This window comes from Rattus norvegicus, chromosome 16 (assembly GCF_021556685.1).
Source record: "Rattus norvegicus strain SHRSP/BbbUtx chromosome 16, alternate assembly SHRSP_T2T, whole genome shotgun sequence".
Taxonomy (NCBI): Eukaryota; Metazoa; Chordata; class Mammalia; order Rodentia; family Muridae; genus Rattus; species Rattus norvegicus.
Window position 1 is genome coordinate 6,296,241 of NC_141549.1, and position 18,560 is coordinate 6,314,800.

An 18,560-nucleotide genomic window follows, 5' to 3' on the forward strand; every position below is an offset into this window, starting at 1 on the left:
ACTTCCTCCTGAGTTCTGGGCACCACCACACCTGGCCATGAATAAATCTTAAACACATATATACAAACACTTTTTATTTTGTTTTTAATTTAGAACATGATACATATTCACAAGATTTACACTTTATATCATACCAAAGCAATCTAGAAACACTGTACAGAGCACACTTGAACATTTAGAAGGCTATATATAATCTGTGGTAAAGTCATAGGCATCGTCTTCTTCACTCATTTTATCCAAGATAAAGGATCTGTCAGATGGTTTACCTGTATCAGAGAAAAAGAAAAGTGAAGTTTTTTACAAGAGAATAAAGCAATTGTTCTCAAACTGCTTTGTTAGGAGTGCTATTCCCCAACTCACTTGCTGTTGATTGCCCAGGTGACATCTCCCTGGTCTCTTCTACAGGAGTCACATCTGAGATCTCTGCCTGTGGGCCGAGAAATTAGCATGAAATAACAGGTAGTTTTTCATTAACCCTATAGAGATAGAGGTGTCTAGGGATTTGTTAACAGTTCTGTTTTAGATACCTAAACGTACAGGGGCTGGCTTTGCTTCTTGTCAAAATGTTTTGTTCTACCTTTGACCCCTTATTCTTTCCATACCGCAATGCTAAAAAACTTCAGCATTAACTCAAGAAACAAAACTTACATTTTTTTCACCAGTAACATGTTCTTGATCATCACCATCCTGTTGGTCTTCTGTCTGTTTTGGTGACTCTTCGGGGATGTCCTTTTCTTCTAGTATTCCATTTGTCAGGCCCGAAGACCGGAAAAGGATTTTATTAGTTAAATGAGGGCCCTTGAGGACTAGTGGAAAGGAATAGAACTCATGTTAATAGAGAAGCCCTCCAGCATTGTCATTCTTATTAACTATCATGATACGTTCATTCATGTAACAATTTTACCTTGTATGCTGTGTGCATTATTCTTTTCTAGTTCTTCTAGATTAAAGCCCCTCTTCATGATTGCTGTAATATTCTCATTAAAATGAGGAGAATGATTCCAGGATGCAGGGGGATGGCAGTAGTAACCTAATGAGGCACTGGCATTAAAGACAAGATCTGTCAAACATAGGCCAATCCCTTTACTCTAAGCTGTCTTCCAAGATACCAATACAGAGACACCTTACCCTGTCCACTCAGACCATAGCAGCTTAGCAGCACTTTCGACATTTGGGCTTCCACCTTTTTGGTGCAGACCTCTTCTCTGAGCAAGTTTAGTAAAAAAATCCAGAGAATCCTTATACCCCGGGACAGTATATTTTAACACCACCTTAAAAGCAAAACATGAACCGTCAGTCCTTAATCTGTATAAAGAACAGTGGTAAAGAGCTCAAGGGAATTCTTTTACCTGTTGACTATCAGCCTGAGACAGGATGGCACTGGCAGCCTCCAATGGTCTTAGAACTTCAATACTTGCTGGACTTCGGAGGGCAAGTGCAGCAGGGGAGTTACAAGGTGAGATAATGAAGCACGGACTATCTATGATTGTGATCTGTTTGTCTAAAGGGACAATCTGCATACTCCTGGGGGAAAAAAAGCCATGGAGTTAGCAGGGACATTGTACATCTGAGGGCAAGACAACATGAAGCTCAGGGTTGGATTGAACAAACTCAGCATAGCAGTAAAGTCAGATCCAATCTGTCATCATTGCTTCATGTTTCCTCGAAACCTCAGAATGAACGCTGCAAGATACATAATAATGCCATTTCCTCATTTTTCCAAGACAAGGTCCAACACTACTTTCTCTGAGGGAGCTTTCTTTAACTTTTCAAACTCAGCTGTAAGGTACCTGGGCCTTTTCAATGAATTCTCGTAACCCAGCACCCACTACTCATTTCTTTCTGATCACGGACAGTTCATTTACCTTGTAAGTCCCATGGAAACTCCAACACTGCAAATCCTTTCTTGTTTTAAACTATTAATGATGCTGCTTTTTCCCACATTTGGGAAACCTACAAGGAAACATAAACTCAGGTTATGTTTATAAACTTATTTTCTAGTAGTTGCCTTGCCCATACCAGCAAGTGTTTTAGCATTGGGCTCTTTTAGACGCCATGTTTTGGTGAGGTGAGCCAGAGTTTGATTTAACAAACCCATTCACATTCACAATGTGAAGTCCCGCCCAGCACTGAAGTGGGAGAGGCTGAATGAGACGCACCAACCACTCCAACCTGAACTCCTTTTCCACAGGACTGCTGAAAACCTCCAAGGAGCTTCCACAGTGCTTCCTTGCCACAGCAGAGTTTACTTTGGAATGGAACAACTTTCTTCTTTATCTTTAAACATTAAAAAAAAAAAAAATACGGCAATTTAAATTCTGGTAAATATCACCGGGTGGGATCCAGAAAGTATGGCACCAGAGTCCAGCTCCCAGAAAAACTGCTGGCCTCTACTGCCTTTGAGATGATCTTTAATGAAATCAGAGTTGGATCTTACTGTTTTTCACTGTAATCAACATTTTGTATGCTCATCATATTTCAATCATCACAAATATGAAGAAACCCATTAATTCCTCCCACTAATACAGCATACCTTGAATGTCTTCTTTCTGTTCTTTAAGTTTGTTGAGGCTTTGAACACCACTGTTGGCAATTCCTTATTCAAGTAAGTTAGCCAGTTCTCTAGATTCTCTTTTGGTACTAGATCTGAATTGGGAAAAGACACTTCAATTCAGTGATTTAAGACTAGGGTTAGCTGTTGATTGTATTGATCTGTATTTCCCTAATGTTTTGAAAGGAATTAAACGGAAACAAAGTAAACTTGCTCCCCTGCTGCTTGTGTCTTGAGATGCCACATCTCTACTCTCAATCCCCAGTCCCATGTATTCCAGGCTGGAACTGAATGACCTTCACCTTTGGAACCTCCTTATATCCGCCCCATGGATGGGATCACAGAGGGGTACCACCATGCTTGGCTTTATGTGGTGACAGGGAACAACCACCTTTTCTGAGTACCAGGCAGGCACTACCCCACGTGTGAGTCTCAGCACCCCCAGTACTGCTCGCTCGCTCAGTCCGGGTACTAAGTCAGCTCATGCCAGTTTTCAGAATTTACTGCTACCTGAGCGGCACCAACTTTCTACGCTTAACAGTGACTGTAAGGCACATTCTTATATTCATTCTCTACAAAATCTCTTTCCTCTGCCCCTCATATCTAGAGGCTTGAACACCACTGCTGGCAATTTAGCCAGTTATCCAAATTTTCCTTCTGGGTTCTCTTCCTGGTGCTCAAACCCACCCAGATGCCTAATCATTTCATTTAAATATTTTATCTCACATAGTAACTTATCTTGTATCCTAGTTTAGTTGCATTTCTGTGTGGGAGTATATGTGGCGAATGCTCACACCAGTTTCTATATGAAATGCAGTGGTTACGGAAACTCTTAAAACTAAAGGAGGCTAAATACCGAAAAGCAGAACAGAAAAATCCAGGTGAATAATCACTTGCAGAGACTACCTCCCCCAGGTCTTGGCCACCAGAGCGCACATTCATTGGCTTTGCTGAGGTCAGAGTTGGATCTTATCAGTCTCCAGTGATAATCAGACTGTTCCGATATTTTCCTCATACCTCAGAGCGCTCGCACATGCACACACACGCACAAAGATAAAGAGGACTCTGTACTCACCTGACTTATTTAATACAAGTACTAGTTTTTTACATCCACTTTGGATAACAGCTTCTTCTACTTGAGGACACCTGCAACCAAGAGGATCTCTGGCATCCAAAACTTCTAACACAATGTCTGAGGCTTCAATCACCTGTCAAACAAGAACCATCAGAACAGCATCCCTCGTTGAGTAGCACTCACCTTTGACAGTGAGTGTAGAAGGCAGATCCCATGTTTTCACTTTCCTATGACAAATGCTGACATGTTCATGAGTTACTATACATCAAAGTTGAACAAAGAACCTCACCCAGCAGCTTCCGACTGGACACTGGCCTCCAACCCGTTAGGTCAGAACACACAGTCTACCCCAGCGGAGCTGTGCAGTGTAACAAGCCTCTTTAGAAGGCGGTAGCTTAGCCTGGGAAATGAATGCCAGGGCTGGGGAGCTGCAGGAAGCAAGTCCACTTTACAAAGCTGCTGTCAAGGAAGGACTCTTACGTTTTCAAAATCTCATTACCATTTTTGACACTAACCTATACTAAGGTACCTTTTTAAGTTCCTGACAATGTAACTTCTTTGGATTCTGTTTGCCTGATTTAGCTTTCTTTATTTTGGGCTCATCAGATTCCTAAAAGGAAGAAAAAATTAGAAAGAGCAGCTGTTACCACTCTCCACAGGTGTCAACAGGCAACAGATTTAAATGGTTGAGATAACCTACATTTTGTTACTGCCATAAGCCCACTAACTTTTAAGGAAAGGTAGCCTCACCTCCTGAGTTTCCACATTAGATTGCTCATCATCAGGGCTAATTTCAAGTTTTCTTTTTCGTTCTTGTTCTTTTTGCCTGTCAAGTTTCTGCTGCTGTTTTAGTTCTTCAAGCTGTGTCAGAGCCATGACAGAAATGAACAGGTGACTAGTGGCAGTATGTTACTTTGGAAACCACATAAACTATTCCACTAGAACTTTCGGCCAGCAAAAATTACCTGCTGTTTCCTTAGCTCAGCTTCACGAAGAAGAGCCTCTTTAAAGGGAGCACTATTTGGAACTCCTGGGTCCTTCTTAGGCTTCTTGTGACCCCGCTTTTTAGCTTCCTTCCTTAATTTTCGATGATGTTCTCGAACCTATTGTAAACAGCGCTATTCAATCCTCAGTGTTGTACAAAAGAAACTCACCCTATAAAAATACTTAACCACTTAAAATTTAGGGATAAGTCAGTCTAGCGACAGTTCATAATGCACTCGGAGCACTCTAAAAAAGCAGAACTCCAATTGAAACTATACAGAGAATTAATACGCATACATAAAACAGAAAAATGTCCCTCAGAAGCTTTTTGTAACAATGTCACTGTGCAAACTTTAGGCTTTCTCTTACTCTGCATGTTCCCACAGCTGCAGCCTGTCCAACCATAAATCATTAATAGAGCCTTAGCCATGAAGGAGAGAGGATGGAAAAGGCCACTTTAGCAATCCATTGGCACGGGTCTCCCGGGAACACTTACCTTTTTCTGGATTTTATACCGCTTATGACAGGTCATACGTTTACTTGCTTTCTTTAACTCTGCCAAAACAAACAGAGAAAAACTGTACACACGAGTAGCATTCCTTTAAGTTTCTTAAATCACCTAAATGGATGTTTTGCTCTCTCTTGCCAGCAAGCACACCAATGATGTAAATGCAGTGTTCCTGCACAGGAAGCCAAAGGAGGGCTTCATTACTAGTCCCTCCATAGACAGCACTGAGCTGCCATGTGGGTGCTGGGACTCAATCCTGGGTCTTCACTCCACCCCCAAAATGCTTTATTTACTTATTTTGTGTGTAGGCCAGTCAGAAAGTAATCTACAGGAGTCAGTTCTATTCATCATGTGAGTTTGAACTCGACAGTAAGGCTTAGTGGCAAGGGCCTTTATGACCTTAGCCATATTCCTGGCTCTCAAGAGACTGTTTTATCAGGCCCTGGGGCCTACAAAAATAAGGCTAGCCTGGGCAGCAGAAATCTTGCCTCAACCTTCCCTGAAAAATTATGTTATGCTGGATGCAAACTTTCGAGCCTCTTGCGTTATCCTTTATGTACCGGATTAGGGCGCGTGCCACGGCCGACACACAATAGTTCTGAATAGTTCTAGGAAAACTCCAGGGCCGAAAATAGGCTCAAACAAGCTAACCACACAAGTCTGGCCCAGTCTACCCTTTAAAGGCCTAGCTTTCCTCATACACAACAGGCCCAATTCCGGCCTGGGCCTTCCAAGCGCCAGATCTACGCGGAACTGAGCAATGGCCTCCGGATAGTCTTCTCCCTACAGCCAGAAAGCGCCGCCTGCCCATTTCGCTCTCGACCCCACTCACTCGGCCTCTTCATCCTGGCCGCGGACGCGTCTGGAGCAGAAGAGGTCTCAGGTACACCTTCCCGTCTCGGGCGCCACGTGCGAACTGGAACTGCGGGCCAACGTCACGCGCTCAAGAAGCTGCCGGAAAGTGTGCTGGGGCTCGGCAGCGTGCGCGCGCACACACACTGTCGCACAGAGTCGGGATCGCTTGGCGGCTACGGGTTGGATTTACGGCAGCACTGGGAGGGGTGAGGGCGGTAAGGGCGACGGGTGCCGGAGAGAGGGCCGCGGCCAGAGGAGCAATAGCAGCCGTGGCGGCCACGGGGTGGGGCTCGGCGGTCGGGGACCGCGGCCGGGGCTGCAGGCGGCGGAGCGGCGGGGTAAGGCCGGGCCCGGGGCGGGCGGGGCCGCCCCTCCTCGGCCGGCTGCCGGGCCTTTGTGTCGGCCCGGGCGGGCGGGCGGGAGCCGCGGCGGAGGCCCCGCCCCGCGGTGCGGACGCGCTGGTCGGGCTGGGCGCGGGGCGGGGCACGGCGGCGGGGCCTCCGGACAGGCCCAGCAGCCTGGCCGCACCTGCCGCCGGGACAAAGGCTAGCCGGGGTCCGGAAACTCCCCTCGCTGCTTTCCCGCCCGTCTCGGGGCGGCTTCAAAGCTGTCAACGTTTCCTTTAGCCCCAGAACCAGTGACAGGTCGGGCAAACTCTTCTTTCTTCAGACTCTCAAGGCCTCTTTTTTGTTGTTGTTGTTGTTGTTGTTTGTTTTTTTTTTTCTTGTGCGTTCGGCAAAAACTCCCTATTGAGTTTTTTTTGTTTTTGTTTTTGTTTTTCCTCTTTCCCAATGATTGCCCAAACGGAATATTTTTTTTGTTAGAGAGACTTATTTACAGGCTAGGTACTTAAGCTTCTCATTTGTAACGTCACGACGAATCGAGTGTTTTTAAACTGTGTTTTCTGGTTTTAAAAGTATTTTATGCTTCAAAGTTTTGTTTTCCGAAGAAACGTGCCTTAATATTTTAAGAAAATTTGATTTGAAAGAGGGGACAAAAATATTAAATTCCTGGAAAACAAATGACAAATACACAATAGAATGGATGTAGAAATTCTAAGAATAACTATAGAAGGATGTATTGGAAAATGCTATCCTAACGCAAACTTTTCAAAAATTACTTTAGGAGCCAGGCACAGTAGAAAACACCTGTTCTAGCACTAGAGTGGTCCAGTTGGGAGCATTGCAAGTTCCAGGCTACTTGGGTTACACAGTGAGACCTGCCAGGAAAACAAAAAAGTGGTTGTAAGTGTCTTTCTTAACCCATTTAGTAGTAGGCCTTTCCCTAAATGTACTTCAGAAGCACATTGGATTCGAAATAGATATTGAGGAACGTAACTTTTGCTTTAGTAGTTTTTAAGATCCAAGATGAAAGATTGGAAAGTGTCCCTGTTTATCTTCGATGTGGCCTACTTTGTTGGGCTTATGGATCCTCTGCCTAGTTTTCCTGAATGCTGGATTTACAGGCATGTGCCACTGCCTGGAGGGTGGGAGAAGTGAGGATAGTATCTTTTGAAGGAGTGTTTGGGATCAAAACAGTAACACATGTGTTTGTGCCGATGCATTAATGGGAGTGGAAGAATGTTGATAACTTTCCTTTAGAGTGTGAAACGTAGCTCAAATAATAGTGCATTTCCCAAGTCCTCAAGATAAATTATATACCCATCTAATAGACTATTAGGAAGACATCAGACATCATGAAGGAGCATGCTGACTTGGAAATATATGTTTTTTTCCCCACTCCATTTATGGAAAAGATAGGTGGGTTGAAATGTAGTTCAGTTGGTAGAGTGTTTGGTATATGCATGAAGCACTAGGTTCAGTTCCTCAGCACTACCAAAAAATGGACATGGTGGTACATGTTATCCCAGCATTTAGCACATGGAGGCAGAAGGCTGAGAAATTCAAATCTTGAGTTCAAGACTAGTTTGGTGTATATAGACCCTGTTGCAGATCTAAAAACAAGCAGGCAGCAACGAAGGAGTAGATGAATATTAAAGGCTCTGTCCGAGTGGCAGGCATAAAGGTTTTGCTATGAAAAGTAGGATTATAATTGCCTACTGTTTTTGGTCTTTGAGACATCTTTTTACCAAAATTTTTGTTTTAAGTGTTTGTTACAATGCTAAATATTACTAAAACCCACAGACTACTAAAGGTTAGTATGTTGTCAGGTGTTTGGTTATACTTGATACTTGCACAGTTCCATATTCTTAAGTACTCTTTTAAAAAAACAACTTTGTATATGTATGCCTGTGTACGTAGAGTCTAGAGATTCATGGAATTGTCTTCTTATTGCTTTTTTTAAAAATTTATATTAAGTTCTCATTTTTTTCTTACGTGTATGCATGTTTTGTCTCTGTGTATGGCTGCACTATGTATGTGCCTGGTGCCTCAAGAAACCAGAAGAGGGTCCCCTGGAACTGGAATTACAGATGATTTATGGCTGCCACATGGGTGTTAGAAATCTAATTCAAGCCCTATAGAAGAGTAGCCACCGCTCTTGACCTCTGAGCCACCTCTCCAGGGCTACCTTATCTTTGAAGACAAGGTCTCTCATTGTAGCTGGAGTTGGCAAGGGTTTGCCTAGGCTGGCTGCTAGCAAAGCTCAGTGATCTTTACCTCCTCCATACCTTCAGTGATGTGGTCAGAGCCATAAGTTATGTGAGCTTTTGGTGTGGGTGCTGGGGATCTGAGCTCAGGCTCTTGTGCTCCCATGGCAAGTCCTTTGACTCTGCTCTCTCCCCAGACTCCTGAGGTGTCTGTTATCCACTGGGAGTGTCCAGAGTCATTGTCAGACTCCTGGATCTTCTTCAAATAAGACCATCCTAACATCTGACATTAAACCCCAGAATCACTTGTTTGCTGCTTATGGATAAAGAAATAATGAAGTAGTATTTAGAGACCATTTTTAAATGATGCTATTTTGTTTTAAACATCTTATATGCATTTTCAGAACATTTAGTTTATATCTGGCACTATTTTATAGAATGGGATACAAAAATAAAGAGGACCCAGTTTTTGTGCCTAGGGAGCTTAAGAGGTTTGCTTTGCAATTTCAAAGTAATTTCATGTGCATTATTTCTTCAGTGCCAAAAGGCTATGAGTACACTTTGCTGTTTTCATTTGGGGTTTTTGTTTGTTTGTTTGTTTGTGTGTTTTGAGATGACATTGAACTAGTACTTCTGTCTCCACTTTCTTAATGGTAACATTGCATGTGTGCACCACCATGCCCAGTTCCATGCGGTGCTGGGATTGAACCTGGGGCCTTCCAATCCGCTAGGCAACCACTCTTCCAACTTAGCTGTCTGCTCAGCCCTTGTTCCCATTTAAAGATGAAGAAACAGATCTGAGTTGCGATTTGTCCAGCATCCTACAGATAATTAGAGGCAGAAGGTCTGACTCCTGAGTGTGGGTCCTTTGTTTCTTTCACATTACATGTTAAAATGTATACTTTGGATAAGAAAAATGAAAAAACCCGTCTCTTGTATCTTTTGTCTTTTGAAAGTGTGTTAATGATTAAAGGATCTGGGCTGTCGCATCATCTAAAACTGCAATATACGCAATACTAATAATTTACATTTTTTGTCATTTGCTTTCTAGTGCATTATAAAAGGTCATTTTAAATTGCCAAAATAATTGAAGACTTTTAAAGCTCTGCTAAACTTAAATGCCGTGTCTTTTCAGTGCAGATAGAACTTTGAGAAAGAAATGTTTTTCTCTGATTCTTGGGTGGAGGGGAGGAAGAGTTTTGTAGAGTCTGCTCTCATGAGCCATTCTTGGTTTGTTCCAGCTTGCCAACACTTGGTGTCACATGTGAGCCTCCCACATGTGTTCACTCTCCATCCCAGCTCTGTGATTGAACTCTGCTCTTATTGACTAGGGGGCACTTGGGCAGGCATGCTCCATTCCTGGAATTGACAGTCATTTCATGTGAGTAAGGGTGAAACGCAGTGAGACATTTCTAAGCATGTGGAAGCATTGGGGTTTTAAATGAAAGAAATGTCAGGTGCACCTGAGAACTGACTGATGTGCCTGTGTCTCTCTCTTTAGCAGTTCTACTTGAATGTATGTTTTCTGTCTGTTCGTGACTCATTTTTATCCCTATTTCCCCTTTCTCTGCCTTGTTCTTCTCTTTCAGTTCTGAATAGACTAACTGAATAAGCCCTTATAAAGCCCTCCCTTCTCTCACTGGCTTCAGTTGGCCTGCAGACATAATGAGGAGATTGGCTTTTCGAGGCGCTGGTTGTGCTCTGGTAAAGCTGGTAAATTACTGATCATCTTCACCCTTTCCTGTCTCTGTCGCTCTTTACCTTTCCCTCAACGTTCGGAAGTTTGTAATAATTCTTCCCATACGAGTCCCTCCTGTGTTTATCAGAGCGTTTCCAAGGATTAATCCTTAATTTCATTAAATTGTGGAATTATGGCCAGTTAGCAGTCTTTTATAAACAACAACAGAACCTGGGTGTTCTTAACCTAAGGATGTAGAAACTTTTAACTACTTTTAGTCAATTTCAGACTAATATTCTTGGTAATTAAACCAAAGCCTGTAAGAAGGGACATGATCGCTGTGGGTTCTGTTTTAAACAGAGTGTGGACTTTAGTTCAAAGCAAGAGGTAGTGGGCCCCTCTTGTTTCTTACTTGCTCAACAGATTTTTTTTTGCTTGTTTTTGTTCTTGCTTTCTATTTCCTGGAGATCCCCAATTTTTCTTTCTGTAGTACAGGCAGCCACTGGTCTACTGTTGTTTATTTAGTTGAGCGAGACTTAAGTCTTTGTTACTTTTACCTTTAGGAAAGCCCTTTGAGATTATAATGCACTCACTATTTGATAGGACTGTTAAATTATGTAAGCACTGTAGGACGTCCTGGGGTCTATGCCCTTTACCTATAGTAATTTATCTCTGTGGTTGCATTTCTTACATTATAGCCAAATGTGTATATTGTAAAGTTATGTTAAAAATGGTTTCTTTTCCTTTTTTTATTTGAGACACTATGTAGCCCGGGCCGACATAGAGCTCAATATGTAGACCATGCTGGCCTTGAATGCACAGAGAGCTCCCCTGGCTTTCTTGTCAAGTGATGGGGTTAAAGTGTCTATCAAAGAATAGTGTCTTAGAGATGAGGAAGGCATCTCAGTGGGTAAAGAGCTCGTGCAAAGGTGAGGATCTGACTTCGGATCCCCAGCACCCACTTAGAAGCCATGTGTGGGTAGGAGTGTCTGTAGCCCTCTCAGTGGAGGGGCAGAGACAGGTGGGTCTCAGGCACTGACTGACTAGATATTCTCCAGGGTTAATAAACAACCCTTTGTCCAAAATAGGGGGAAGGTGCTAAAAGGAGACATGGTCTCCAGCCTCAGGCGCACATGTGATGCATAGATGCTTAGGCAGGCAAGACGCTGTACACAGCAAAAGTAACTTTCTTAAATGTCTAGCACGTATAGGAAACCACATTTCAGGATAAATCTGGAGTAGACATGGTAGGCTAATTTAGAATGATTGACATATAAATGTGTGTACTTCTGCCAAATTTGCCCCATTAGAGGTTGACAGTACAGCATTCTGATAAGTACAAGGCTAAAAATCATTGAAGTCTAGGACTTAAATTAACAAAAGAACTTAGAGCTAGTTCAGTTCCTCTGGAAAGAACTATCAGCTGTCTTAAATGGACGAGCAGTTTGGTGATGTGTGTCCAGCTGAGAGTTAGTTGACATTGTTGACGATTAAATATAAGAACTTGGCTAATTATTTCTTATAGAAGAAGTTGGAGTCCATGGGGTCCAAGAGAAGAAGAGCCACCTCCCCGTCCAGCAGTGTCAGTGGAGACTTTGATGACGGGCACCATTCTGTGCCTACACCGGGCCCAAGCAGGAAAAGGAGAAGACTGTCCAGTCTTCCTACCGTAGATCCTGTAAGTAGCCCAGGCTTCACGCTTCTGCCCGCTTGCCCGTGGTTTGCCCACCCTTCCCTCTTTGCAGCAGTTGAGCAGCTACATGGCCTTTTCCCCCTCTGGTTTGATAGGTTTGTAGAAGTCTGTCTATAGCCACAAGTCTAACAGTAATGGTGTGATTTAATATTTTGAAGTTAAAGTATCAGTGAATTGTGTTATATATGTGGTGAGGGCCTGGAGAGATGGCTCAGCAGTTAAGAGCATTGGCTGTTCCTCCAAAAGTTCTGAGTTCAATTCCCAGCACCCACTTGGTGGCTCACAACCATCTGTAATGAGATCTGACGCCCTCTTCTGGCCTGCAGGTGTACATGCAGATAGAGCACTCATACATTGAATAAATAGATGTTTTAAAGAGGAGGTGAGCACTGCGTCTATATGTTGTGGCCAGAGTGCAGAGGTGAGCAGACAACTTGAGGGAGTCCAGTCTTCTTTTCCCATGCAGACTAAACTCAAGTCAGGGCTGGCAGCAAGTTGTGAGCACTGTTCAAGTTACTGAAATATGGTTATATTTGAGGCTCTCTCCAGTTTCACATGACGCATAGATTCCAGCGTGGAATAGAAACAAATGAATAAACTGTAATAAAGTACTAGCACCCAGTAGGACGTTCTAAGATGAAGAGTTTGTGATGTGGGGAAAGAGGAGCTAGTGAGTTAGCTTAGTAGTTTAATGTGCTTGCTTGAGTGCACAATCCTCCTGTCTTAGATTCTCAGTACTAGAATTAAAGTTGTGTGTCCCTAATGCCCAGCTTAGGTGACTTTTTTAAAAAAATTTATTTTTTATGAGTATGAATTTTTTTTTTTGCCTGTATGTTAAAGGCACTGTGTCCTCGGAGACCAAGAAAGGGTGTCAGACACCCTATACCTCAAGCTGTAGGCAGTTATTAGTTGCCGTGTAGGTGCTGGAAATCAAATTCAGGTCCTTTGAAAGAGTAGCTAGTACTCTTAACCACTGAGCTCTCTCTCTAGCTCCCGCTTTTTTTTTTTTTTTTACTTCTTTTGTGTATATGAATACACAACACACCAGAAGAGGGCATCGGAACCCATTACAGATGGTTGTGAGCCACCATGTGGCTGCTGGGAATTGAACTTTGGACCTCTGGAAGAGCAGCCAGTGCTCTTAACCACTGAGTCATCTCCCCAGCGCCCCAAACTTTTATTTTTTTTAAGTTATATTATTTTTAAACAGGAGGATTATATAAGCCAATAAGCTGATTTAGTCTAAAAGAAAGTCAGAATCAGACATGGTAATGAATACCTGTGATCTTAGTACCAGGAAATGAAGGTGGGGGGACACAGATCTAACAAAAGTTATAAAAACTGAAGAGTATTTTCTGTTAGTTTATTTATATATTTATTTTGGTGTTTTGAGGCAGGGTCTTACTGTATAGTCCTGGCTGGCCTACAACTCACTCCGTAGACCAGGTTGGCCTTAAATTAGAGCTGCCTCCTGCTTCTGTCTCCCAATCATTATTTTAAAAACTGTCCTTTCAGCAGTTATCAGACTTGGGATCCCATTGGGTAATTTGGAGGTTTTTCCTTTCTGGAAATGTTTTTATCAAAGAATTGTTGATAGGCCTTCATTGGATGTTGTGTGGTGAGTTTCTTTTCTTCCTTTGAGTAGATTGCTGTGTGCCATGAACTCTATAACACCATCCGGGACTATAAGGATGAACAGGGCAGACTCCTCTGTGAGCTGTTCATTAGGGCACCGAAGCGGAGGTGAGTTGGGAACACGGGTGTAAGTGAGAACATTTGACAAAGGGTCCAAAGGTAACGTGTTCAGTAATTACGGTTTTTTTGTTTTTTTGTGGTTTTTTTTTTTTTTTTTTTTTTTTGGTTTTTTTTGGTAAGAAATGGGTTGAATCTGGCATTCAATTTTAGTCTTTTTTTTTTAATCTTAATTTCAGTCTTATTCATCAAGATAATTTATTTACTTCTTTGTGTGTGTGTGTGTGTGTGTGTGTGCATGCACATGCTAAATTGTGCATATGGAGAACTTGCAGGAGTTGATTTTCATGGTTTTTAATGTATGTAGGTTTGGAGATTTTATAACTATATTCATTTATGAGCATATCTATATTCCCTAGCTCTTTCTACTGACACAGCATGAAATGAGCAGAGTCGGGGATGACCCTGGAGAACTGTGTGGGGTATGGAAAGTGATGAGAACATTTTAGGAGACCATAGAAAATAGATATTGTCAGCTGAGTGTGATGGTTCTTGCTTACATTCCTATCATTCAGGAGACTTGGGCAGGTGGATCATGGTTGGGAGGCCTGCCTGAGCTACATAGTAAATTCTAGATCAGCTTGGAATAGATAATGAGACCCTGTCTCAAAACATGAAAAATTAAAACAAAATATAGAAGCAACCCTAAAAAGGACACCCACTTAGCTCACATTGAAGCAGTTTGATAACAACATGGGCCATGTGTGGTGGCATTGAGAAGTGGGTAGAAATGTGTGAATTCAAGGCCAGCCTGGCCTACACAGTGAGACTCAGGACAGCCAGGGCTACATAGTTGTGGCCCTGCCTCAACAACAGTGACTGTTGCTGTCATAGCCTTTAGCCCATTGGTGAAGTAGTAACTCAGGAACCCATAGGAAAGTAATAAATGAATAAATTGAAAGTGTGACTAAGAATGGGCTTTCTGAATGTATTTCCCTATGAAGTTCAAATGAAGCAGTAGAGAAACCTGGCAGACACTGCCATGATCAAATGATCAGAGGTAACCTTATCAGGTTAATAGAATAAGACAAAACCATGTGTCAGCTGGTAAGATAGAGTGAGATATTGCCACATCATCTCTTCCAAACTGTCCTTTAAAGAACAGGAAACCAGGGCTGGAGAGATGGCTCAGCCGTTAAAGGCTAGGCTCACAACCAAAAATATAAGAACAGGAAACCAGAAGAAACACTGCAGTTGAGTAATGCTTTACAAAATAGTCTATAATCTTCAAAAACATGTGAAAAGCAAGGAAAGCTGAATAGCTATTTAGAATGAAGGAAACTAAGAAAATAAAATGAAAGCAGGATTCTATACTCAATTTCTTTCACTGTGAAGGGCAAGATTGGAATAGCTGGAGAATATAAATAGGGCGAGTGGGTAAGGTACCACAGCCAACTTTGTTTCCCGGTTTTGAATGGTGGTCCCTTGATTGTATGAAATCAGTACTCTAACATCTGTCAGTGCTTACTCAATTGTTTTGGAACATACGTTCTTCAGGATGTTCTTAACATTAAAAATACATGTTTTTTAACATTTATTAATTTTGTGCACACACTCATTCAAGTATACACAACTTGGAGGAGTCGGTTCTCCATCCACTGTTTAGCTCTGGAGGGTGAACTCAGGTTGTTGGGCTTAGGAGCATGCGCCCTCCTTCCCTGTGTAGCATATTGCTGATTCGTGTTCTTAGAACTTTTATGACAGAGTTAAACTTTTTTAAAGCAAATATACATAGTGGAAGAGTAACTATAAGCTCTCCAAAGGTAGTAAACCATTAATGACCATGACACTCTTTGAATGTATTCATTTTTCTTTACATATCTAAAAGGGAGCCAAGGAGCTAAATAACCCTATTGAGAAAGTAATCACTCAGATCATGTTAGGTTTGCTTGTTTTGTGGAACTCCTTTAGAAAAAACACAAAATAAGAAATGTCATGAACCCCAAGAAATTATCTTAGGGACTTAATTCTCATAATTGTCTCTGAAATTCCTTTGTGCCTCCCTGAGTGTCTCCTTTTCAGGGTGTAACTCTTGTCACTATCCTGGGTTTCCCATTTCTTGCCCCTCTTTGGTGGTGTTGAGGGTTGAACCAGGGCCATGCTTGTTCTAGGCAAGGACCCTGTCAGAGTTACATTCCTAGCCCCACTGTCTGTATTTTGTGTTAATATTCTTATACGATTGTGTCTACATCTTTCATATTTGGTAAACATCTGTCTCCTTTCTAAGTTTATTAGTTAATTATGAAGTATAAGTAATAGTACATGGCCAGAAAAGGCTCTGTGATCACTAAGTGAGGAAAAATAATCCATTTTATAACTGTTTTTCAGGACAGGCTCTCATCATGTAGCTCCAATTGTCTTGGAACTCAGTGTGTAGACCAGGCTTACCTCAAACGCACAGTGATCTGCCTGCCTCTGTCTCCTTAGTGCTGGGATTAAAGGTGTGCACTGTGCTTCACTCACTGTGTAATTTTTAGAAAGAACTTTGAATTTTGTTGTGAACCATTTTGGAAACGAGGAAATGTAAGTTATCTTTATAGAAGATACCATGCACATAGGTTTAGTTCTGGTACCCTTAAATACTTATATTTATATTTAACCTTAGATGTTTAACATATAAACCTGATCATCAATGTTAGCTTAGGTTTTTTTTGTATGATTAATATGTATTGTGAAAAGAGAAAACAGCTGCATTTTGCTTTTGTTATTTCCTTTTGCTCTAGTAATGAGGGAGAGTCTCTTGGGGAATTTGTAATTAGATTGGTTACTTAGTGTTTTGGATATTACGCAAATAGATTTAAAATAAAACTTTTATGTGCTTTGAATTAGTGTCATTAAAACATACTTAAATTATAACAGAAATCAACCAGACTATTATGAAGTGGTTTCTCAGCCCATTGACTTGATGAAAATTCAACAGAAACTTAAAATGGAGGAGTATGATGATATTAATCTACTGACTGCTGACTTCCAGCTGCTTTTTAACAATGCAAAGGCCTATTATAAGGTAAGAAAGCATCAGTTTTGGATGTATCTAATTTTATAATTATCTGGTTTTTTCTTTTTAATCTTTCCTTTTAAGTCTTCGTGTATTTAATTTGGGATACTGCATAGGTTTAAACTGACCTTGAGCTTCTGCTCCTCTTTCCTCTATCTTCAGAGCACTAGGATTAGAGGGCCATGATGGTCACCATGCCTGGCATCTTTAAAGGGTGTGTGTGCGCGTGCGTGTGCATGTGTGTGCATGTACATGTATTATATATGTGCAGTGCCCAGAGAGGCCAGAAGAGAACATCGCGTCCTCTAAAACAAGTTACAGATGGTTGTGAGCTGTTGTGTAATTGCTCAGAACCAAACCCTAGTCCTTTATAACAACAGCCAGTGCTCAGATAAGTAATAGTTTCTTTTATTTTTGTTAATGTCCAATTTCCATTTGTGTAGTTGGTTGGGGGCATTTTTTGTTTGTCTTGTTGAGACAGGGTCTCAATATGTAACCAAAGCTGGCAGCGTTACCAACGTTACTGGCTTGTGTTTCTTTCAGTAAAGGGACAATTGTGCAGGTTTGGTGTTTTTCTCAGTCCTTTTTGCTTTGTTTCTTTCATAAACTGATCAGGTATTTTTGCCCATTTTTATTTTAATGTTTTGGTATTTTTATATTCTAGAAATTAAAAAATATTTTGAATATTAATCCTTTTTAAATTGTATGTTTCAAATATCTTAAATATTTGAACTTTTAAAATATTTTTAAATTATGTTTTAAGCTTTCTTTTTGATCCTACTAAAACAGGTACTATTGAACAGTAACCTCAGCCTCCAGTTTTTGTAGTCTCTTTGATGAAAATAAGTTTCTATTTTCATGTAATAAAATATATTGTTCTTGCAAGGTGTAGTGGCACACACCTTCAATCTCAGTGCTCAAGTGGCAGGTGGAAATCTGGTAGAGTACGGTCAACCCAATCTATGTATAGAGTTCCAGACCAGCCAGGGATAAAAAGTGAGACCTTGTATTAAAAAGAATCTGATTTATTTTTTATTTTATTTTATTTTTTTAGTTTATACCTTTATGTGTCTTGGTTTAGAAATTCCTTTTGCCTGAATGTTTAAAACTACTTTTGTATTTTCTCTTAAAATTTTTATAGAGACATTATGGTGGCACACACCTTTACTTTTTCAATTTTTAAAATTGCTTTTATTTTTGTGTATGAGTGTTTACCTGCATTTAAGTCTGTGGAGAATGTGTTGCCTATGGAGGACAGAAGATGAATTTGATTTTTTTCTGTAGCTAAGATTATAGACAGTTGAGAGCCACCATGTTGGTATGATGTGGGTGCTGGGACTTGAACTCAGGTCACCTGTGAGAGCAGCAGATGTTTTTAACACCGTGCCATCTCTTCAGGCTCCATAACCTGGGTTGGCTTTTTTTTTTTAAATTTTTTTTTTTTTAATTTCCCACCCCCATAACCTGGGCTTTAACTGGAGTATTTCAACTCTCGGATTATGTTAGTTTTACTATGCTCAGAATGGTGCTAAAACTTCAGTATCCATACTTTTCATATTTCCATCCATTTAGGTTCAGTAATTAACATTATGTTTGAATGTATTCCTATCATCAAATTTTGACTGTTAATTTTCTTGCTTTTTAATACATTTTGTTAATTTTTTAAAAATCTACTTCCTTTTTGGTTTTAGTTTTGACATATTTCCCCCCTAAATTTTAGTATTTGTAACATCTTAATATCTTAGTCAAGGACCTTTTTCTTTTCTATTAAACAAAAACAAAAAAGCCAGGTGGTGGTGGCACTTGCCTTTTATCTCAGTACTCTGGAGGCTGAGGCAGGTGGTTATCTGTGAATTCGAGGACAGCCTGGTTTACAGAGCAAGTTCTAGAACAGCCAGGGCTACATAGAGAAACCCTC

General features: G+C 41.1%; 2 protein-coding genes and 3 non-coding genes across 55 annotated transcripts in view; 1 reads left to right on the forward strand and 4 right to left on the reverse strand.

The window, feature by feature from the left end:
* Window positions 1–59: 59 nt before the first annotated feature.
* On the reverse strand, window positions 60–6,036 carry Gnl3 (G protein nucleolar 3). Of its 2 annotated transcripts, none has more exons than XR_015639306.1 (15): window positions 5,951–6,036; window positions 5,107–5,165; window positions 4,592–4,729; window positions 4,377–4,487; window positions 4,156–4,236; window positions 3,627–3,759; window positions 2,534–2,646; window positions 2,160–2,277; window positions 1,866–1,953; window positions 1,350–1,524; window positions 1,129–1,271; window positions 905–1,030; window positions 649–806; window positions 361–427; window positions 60–266 (listed from the first exon to the last, which is right to left on the reverse strand). XR_015639306.1 is itself a non-coding variant. In NM_175580.3 (15 exons), the coding sequence occupies exons 1-15, from the start codon at window positions 5,961–5,963 to the stop codon at window positions 184–186; spliced, it is 1,617 nt and encodes a 538-aa protein (NP_783170.1). In that variant the 5' UTR covers window positions 5,964–6,005; the 3' UTR covers window positions 60–183. The 2 variants fall into 2 exon arrangements, 1 of the variants encoding a protein (NP_783170.1); NM_175580.3 differs by having other exon boundaries at window positions 905–1,041; window positions 5,951–6,005.
* Window positions 1,581–1,660, reverse strand: Snord69 (small nucleolar RNA, C/D box 69). Its single transcript, XR_015640550.1, has one exon. It is a non-coding gene; the product is annotated as a small nucleolar RNA SNORD69 (small nucleolar RNA).
* LOC134478790 (small nucleolar RNA SNORD19B) lies at window positions 2,409–2,488 on the reverse strand. The gene has a single exon (XR_015640532.1). It is a non-coding gene; the product is annotated as a small nucleolar RNA SNORD19B (small nucleolar RNA).
* On the reverse strand, window positions 3,495–3,571 carry Snord19 (small nucleolar RNA, C/D box 19). Its single transcript, XR_015640549.1, has one exon. It is a non-coding gene; the product is annotated as a small nucleolar RNA SNORD19 (small nucleolar RNA).
* Window positions 6,037–6,155: 119 nt separating the features above from the next.
* Window positions 6,156–18,560, forward strand: part of Pbrm1 (polybromo 1) — a 99,684-nt gene continuing 87,279 nt past the window's right edge. For 26 of the 50 annotated variants that reach the window (XM_087588114.1, XM_087588121.1, XM_087588129.1 and 23 more), the window contains exons 1-6: window positions 6,156–6,311; window positions 9,763–9,902; window positions 10,111–10,234; window positions 11,725–11,877; window positions 13,538–13,635; window positions 16,504–16,651. In XM_087588114.1, coding sequence (XP_087444240.1) covers window positions 10,187–10,234; window positions 11,725–11,877; window positions 13,538–13,635; window positions 16,504–16,651 — 447 coding nt within the window. In that variant the 5' untranslated portion in view covers window positions 6,156–6,311; window positions 9,763–9,902; window positions 10,111–10,186. 50 annotated transcript variants of the gene reach the window in all.